Genomic DNA, 6,835 nt, shown 5'->3' with positions numbered 1-6,835 from the left:
CGCCGAGGAAGATTCGAGAAGACTCTAGCAGGAGAAGAGGCCATGCGCTGAAGAAGACATGCCTGATCATTAATATGTATTAGAAGACACGCCTATTCATGAATATGTATTAGCGAACAGGATCACGCTGAGGAAGAGTCGAGAAGATTCTAGAAGGAGAAGAGGGCATGCGCCGAAGAAGACATGCCTATTCATGAATATGTATTAACAGACAGGATATAAACCAGGAACAGGAACTGAACCGCGTGCGTCTTGGTGGAGCAGAGACTCCCGGCGCACCCAGCGCTGTTTTGCTTGCCTCTATTCGCTTAATAAATTGTAAATTTGAATTGGAATCCTGTTTGGGACTAAATCATTTATAACACAGCCAAGCACTTCAGTGAAGTACATACGGTTGCATACAATGTCCCAGCAACATCTTCAACTTCACCACCTAGAGCCTTCACCTACCAGCCAGTCTTTGGAAGGTGTAAACTGGCTTTCAGTCTTCCTGTCACAACCTATGTGTAACCCAACAATTAGCAAGATGCAATGGTACCACTGGATTGCAATACATAGATCTGGGTGATCACACCATTGACATCTTTGTGTGTCATGAACTTCTGAATAATTTTGCCTTTCAATTTAGTCCTGTCTGTGGAAGGGAAGACCACTACATCCATCTCCTCTCCTAGAATTTCACAAAGGACTTTGCAGTTCTGACAGCACTTTTGTTTATCCTTCTCCCTCCTGACAAATTTCTCACTGGAAACTTCAGCTCAGCTGCATGGTTCCTGCTGCAATCTTGCCAGTGCCACTGACGATTGTCTTTGTGCATGAACAGAAGGCTAAACGGGGTTTTGAATGCCGAAGGCACAAAGGCAAGCGTACCTGAGGGATAACAGGCTATGGACTTGCTCTGGTTCCCAGCTGGGTGGGACGCAATGCAGGTTGTATTAGTCACGTTGGTGCTGTATGCTGTGAACTTGCTGAGAACAGTCACTGTCCCGTTGTCATGGCCTTCTTCCTTGGGAGTGGAGTTGCTCTCTCGGACCCAAGAGATCTGAGCAGCCGGCTTCCCTGCTGCTGCCTCGCACACAGGGTTCCCGTGGTCATCACAGTACAGGGTCAGCCTGGGGGGCACTGCAAAGCGTCAGGAAGGGGAGATGCATGGAGTTAGTTTGCCGCAGTTGGGATAGGATGTTCTTGCTCTCTGCCCAACATGAACACAGTGAAAAGAGGAGAATAAGGTTGGAGGTGCTCTCCCATTACAGCGACATGGGACAAAGTCTCAAGAGACAAAGATCGTGCCTCTTTTTTCCGTTTGGACAGCTCTCCCTCATTCAGGTGAGTTACCACAGCCACGTACCGACAGAGGAGGTATCCCTGCACACTGTGGTAGGGAATTATCCCAAATACAGGGCTGAACTAGACTTTCGTACTATGTGGCCATCGTACAGGTGGTTTAAAACATATTGGAATGCCAGCATAAGAGGAAATGGGTCTGTTCTTACTGTCTGGATAAAAACACCCCATGTTTGGTAGAATATCTCAGCCCCTGGAAGTGTTGCTCTCACAGGCTTTAGTTCTCTTAAGTTACTGTATTAATGATTTGTTTCTACAGGACAGCCGGAAGCACATGCAGAATCCTGTTAGTATATTGGATTAGTATATCCCCCGGTGCATGGGGAGAGGAGGCTTTGTATGTCCAGGCCCAGACACCAGCCTTTGGAGAGCTGTAAAATGAGGAGGGAGTCCCTTACCCAGCACGGTCAGGTCGTACGTCTTGTGGAAATTCCCTTCTGTCGCTACCACTTCGCAGGTGTAATTTCCCTCATGGGCTATTGCCACTCGCCGTATCTCAAGGGCAGGGTCCCGATCTGGTCTGAATTTCCAGTTCATGCTGTCACTGCAGTTTGTTCTGTCCGTCTTGTTCTGATCAGCCCTGTATCCCAAGGCGCAGGGGCCTCCAACCTTGGGGCTTATTTTCCATGTTACCATAGTTGCATTGGATTTGGGGGGGCAGGAGAGCACAGAGTTGTTACCTACTGTCGCTGACACTCTGTTGTTCCCTGAAGGAGAGAAAGAAGGAGAAGGACGTGTGAGAAGGTGCCCAGGGATGTCGCTCATAGCCTTGGAGTTCTGGTCTGTGCTTCACAGAGAAACGTCTGCACTGTCACACACCAGCATCAGGCCCTGTCAGTGCCAGCCCAAGAGCTGCGTCTCTCTTCTTAGGTGGGAATAGATCTCCAAATTCATGGCTGTGCTCGCATACATTGGTCCTTGTTTCACTCACTCTCTCCATAAGGTACTCTCCCTAGGACAGTGGATAAATAACATGACTGTGAAGCAGAATCCGAATGAGCTGCAGAGCCCATCTGTGTGGGGAGATCTCTCAGGTTGCTTTTCCCTCAGCATCACTGCCCAGTACAGCAGAAAAATGAATGTTTGGAGACATTCACCCCACTTCTGTGCTTATCAGGTCAAGCACAGGTGGCAATTTCTGCCCTGCCGCTGCAAAGCTTATATGAACCAATTTCCCTGGTTATAGTGGTGACAGATGAAATAGTAGAGGAGTATGACATTTAACTGGAAAGAAAACACATTCCTGCTTGCTGTAGATGCAGACGTCCCTGACAGACTCAAGATCACTGTCTTGTGACCTGCATCAGCTCTCCTAACAAAAACAAACAGAAAAACCCCAAACAAAAATGTGCATAATTAATGTAGGGTAGGGAGGAGAAGCTTTATAGCTGCATTTTCAGATCCCACATTTTTGAATTTGTTTTTCTAAGTATTTAACTAAGTTTGGAAAAGGGAAAGAACTTTCCCATTAAGTCTTATTAAAATTTTCATCTGAATGTAGTGTCCTAAAATCCCAGTATACTTCTTTTATCATAAGTCACTGATACCTAAGAGTAAAGCTTGATAGGGTGCTCAGACTGATCAGAAAACCTCCCATCAAACATGTTTTTAATAAATCTGTTAATTATCATGAAAAAAATCACACTTCGAAAAAATCCTTACCAGTTTTCATCAAATCATTGAAAAGTCCAAGTTCAACATCTTATTTGTTGACGACTGAAAAGATCAAGTTGCAGCTAGAAACGTTTTGATTTGCAGGTTATTGGTTTTGCACCAAAAATTCCTTTTGAAAATTTGCAAAGATCCAATCCCTAGATTTTTTTCTTTCTCAAAGAAGAACTGAGTAAACATCACTCTGATACACTGCCTTTTTCTCCTCTGCCCTTAACAGAGAGCTGGTACCAAAGTACTGTCAGAAGTACCTGTAGCTTCTGTGACCACAGTGATGGTGTACGTGGTCTTTCTGGCAACTTTCAAAGTAGCTCTTGCGTTTGTGGGTGCTGAGGGTTTCTTGCACCATCCAGCTTGCTGTGAGCTCCCCATCCTCCCCTGCCAGTGATCCTCAGCAGCCGGAGTCACTGCTCCTCCTGTGCTCCTGAGGGCCCTGAGGTGCAGCCACAAAGAGGTGGTTCTTCTTCTTGCTAGCATGAAGCTTCCTGTGCTGAAAATTGGTGAACATAGAGGAAATGGTATTGGTATTTTCTTTCTGACCACTGGCCTTCGGTACAGTGTTACTGTGGGAAGACAAACTCTATAGCAGAACTTGCACAAAGTCTAAGCAGTGTGATTTTTCATGTCTGGTTCTGATCTCGCAGTGAAAATTTTATCATTGGGAATTGGGGGAAGGATATTCTTAGCTTACCGCTTAAAGGATGCTCAACATATTCCAAAAAATTTCCTAAATTCCTCTTCCTCCCCACTCTATCCTTCCCCACATACCTAACAGCCCAAGACCTTTTCTCTAAAAGGCACTGGCAGTCACTTCTCCCCTGCAGGGAGGGCAGGTAGGTAGGTACATTGTACATTTATTTTACAGTTCTGTTTCTCTGATAAAAGCACATCTACAGACAGGCCAAGGTTGCTTTTTTTGCAGCACTGTTTTGTTTGTTTTTCAAGCTGTTCTGGTACTGTATTCCCCCCATACATACACAAGTGAACACTGAAGGATGCTCCAGTTCTGAGCTGCAGGATATTATTTTGCAAGATATCAAGCTTTACTCTTAGGTATCAGTGACTTATGATAAAAGTCCCTTAATTTTTACAAGACATTTCCCCAAGCTACTACTGCCTGTCTTCCCATGTGATTAAGACTGCTGTCTTATACCAGCAAAGACAGCTTCCCTAGATATAAGATGAGCTTCCCTGGAAACTGATGCACTGAATTTAGTTTTATCAGAAAAATGTTAGCTTCCCCAAAATTTGAAGCCACTAGGCTGAAATGAGTTAGTGACTATTTGCCTGTTCTAAGAATGAAACTCTGCCCCCACAATTACTGTCACAGCAGATTTATGTATTTCCATGGCTGGGCTGAAGGGTTCCTGGAAGGTCTTCAGTTCCACAGTTAGGCAGATGCAAGACATCCACAAATGGAGGGATTCACTGGCAGGCAGGCAACCGTGTCTCCCCCACTACCCCCCAAATAGTGGGTGCCATTTAACTGAGAAGAGGCATAGCACCCATTAGTGACTCAAAGGAAAAGCTGGGTAAGATCAAAAAGAAAGTTAGGCAACCTGTGTTCACAGTTCTTATATTCAGAAAAGCCAACAGCAGCAATATAATGAAATCTTCATCTCTGCTGGCTGTTGTTGCTGCAGTTACACTTTCTGAAAGTCACTCTGTCAAACAATTTCAGACAACTACCTTGGTCAATGCAGCTTCTGCTTAAGTGCTGTGTGGTTTGGTGGTTAAGTGCAACAACCATTTCTCATGTTTAGAGACAGATCCAAGATGCAAAGATCACATTTAGATCCCTGCAGTGTGAGACACACCATAGGTTCATAGAATCTGTGGGTGACGTAGCTTCATGAAAATCAGAAGCTTTCAGGGTCCTAATCACTTGGTGTTTAATTGGGAGCAATGCACCCAGGCACCTGGAATGATCTAGGGTCGTTTAGAAACCAAGGAAAACTCCTGATAAATGGAAAGGGAGCATTCCCTACAGCATGTGATGCAACCCAGTCCAGTTATCTTTGGGGTGAGGCCTAATGTTTTGGGGCTTGGGGTTTTTATTTGCTAAAGATTCTGCTTGCTCCCTGATAGTGAAGGTGATGGCTGAAAAATCATGTTCATATTTCTTTAATTAGCCTTTTGGTTTTTGAGTCTTTGGGTTACAGTCTGGCCACAGCACAACTTACTGCATGACTGAAGAGTGGGAAGGTTGTATATGGGTGATTTGGCAGGGGGAGGATTGATGGTTAGTTTTTATTTTTAGAAACGCAAACTCTCAGTTTGACACTAGAACTGGAACCAGAGAGCGTGCTAATATCATGGCGAGAGCACCACTGTGGTGCCCCAGGCAGCTGATCCAAACAACTGAGCTGCTGGACCTGGTGGTCCTCCATCCACCTCCAGCACGGCCCTGGAGCTGGTTTTAAGTGTCCTTCAGAGTTAGATTGTTTCCTCCTCATTTCAGAAGACTTCAGAAGACTCAGATTTTGAGACCCGGTTTTACTTGAAGTCACAGAGTACCATGAACAACTGCATGATATCCTGTTTCCTTTGTGTCATTTCTCACTTGCTGTCGTGGTTTCGGCTGGAATAGAGTTAATTTTCTTCCTAGTAGCTGGTATAGTGCTGTGTTTTGGACTTAGTATGAGAATAATGTTGATAACACACTGATGTTTTAGTTGTTGCTAAGCAGTATTTATATTCAGTCAAGGACTTTTCTGCTTCCCATATTCTGCCAATGAGGAGGTGCACACAAGAGGCTGGGAGGGAGCACAGCCAGGACAGCTGACCCAAAGTGGCCAAAGGGGTACTCCCTACCACATAATGTCATGCTCAGTATATAAACTCGGGTGGGCTGGCAGAGGGGTGGTGACTGTGGCTCGGGAACTGGCTGGGCATTGGTCAGCAGGTGGTGAGTAATTATATTGTGCACCACTCATTTTGTATATTCTTTGTTCTTCTCTATTATTATTATTATTAATAATAATAATAATAATAATAATTTTCTCTTCTCTTGCTGTCCTATAAAACTGTCTTTATCTCAACGTAGGAGTTTTACCTTTTTTTTTTTTTCAATTCTCCTCCCCATCCCACTGAGATGGGGGGAGCAGTGAGCAAGTGGCTGTGTGGTGCTTAGTGCCAGCTGGGTTTAAACCACAACAGCCCTTTTTGGCACCCAATGTGGGGTGTGATGGGTTGAGATAATGACAAAGCATGATAGAACAGATTTTTTATAAGCATTCATTATATTAGTTTGATAGTTGCTGGTCACAATGTCAATTCACTTGCTCTCAAAGTTGTTGTGCTTGTTCTCAGGGTTGTGTTATGTAACACCTCACCTCCAGTATATATTCCCTGTTGTGCTCTTTATCATCTCAGGGAGCTGGGTCAAGGTTATTGTGCTGTACTTTGTAACACTGGCTTATGACATGATAAAATGGCTGGTCATGAAACTGGTATTTGTACTCAGTGTTGCCGGCATCTCTGTACTTCGGGAGCCATCTCTTGGAAATTATTAATAATTACACTTTTAACCTTTTCTCCTCAGAGAGGAAATTTACAGGGTAGACACCTTCCTTCCCATTCTCCTCCAGGCTAGTTACAACAGCTCTTGAAAATTTTTAATATCCTTGGGATGTTCCAACTGGCATGTTCCTGTTGCTCCTACTCCTGGATGTGTTTCAGGTCTTGTTTAAAGTTGAACAATTATTTAAAAATACCGCTCCATCTGCTACTGGTACTCGGTGTGGATGCGGGCGCACTGCGGCTGCTCCCAACTCCTGCAACGGGCACTGCAGCTATTCCAACCCCGGCAATAGACACT

General features: G+C 44.6%; 1 protein-coding gene across 1 annotated transcript; it reads right to left on the bottom strand.

The window, feature by feature from the left end:
* Window positions 1-518: 518 nt before the first annotated feature.
* On the bottom strand, window positions 519-3,387 carry LOC309409619 (cell surface glycoprotein CD200 receptor 1-B-like; the record flags this gene model as incomplete). Its single annotated transcript, XM_082005799.1, has 4 exons — window positions 519-670; window positions 871-1,122; window positions 1,743-2,051; window positions 3,267-3,387. 4 exons carry the CDS (start codon window positions 3,385-3,387, stop codon window positions 519-521), a joined length of 834 nt encoding a protein of 277 aa, XP_081861925.1.
* Window positions 3,388-6,835: the final 3,448 nt, after the last annotated feature.

The sequence above is a fragment of the Phaethon aethereus genome (genome assembly GCF_964289735.1).
Source record: "Phaethon aethereus genome assembly, chromosome: 1".
NCBI classification, from domain to species: domain Eukaryota; kingdom Metazoa; phylum Chordata; class Aves; order Phaethontiformes; family Phaethontidae; genus Phaethon; species Phaethon aethereus.
Note: the sequence above shows the minus strand (reverse complement) of the source record. Positions and strands in the feature narration are given on the sequence as shown.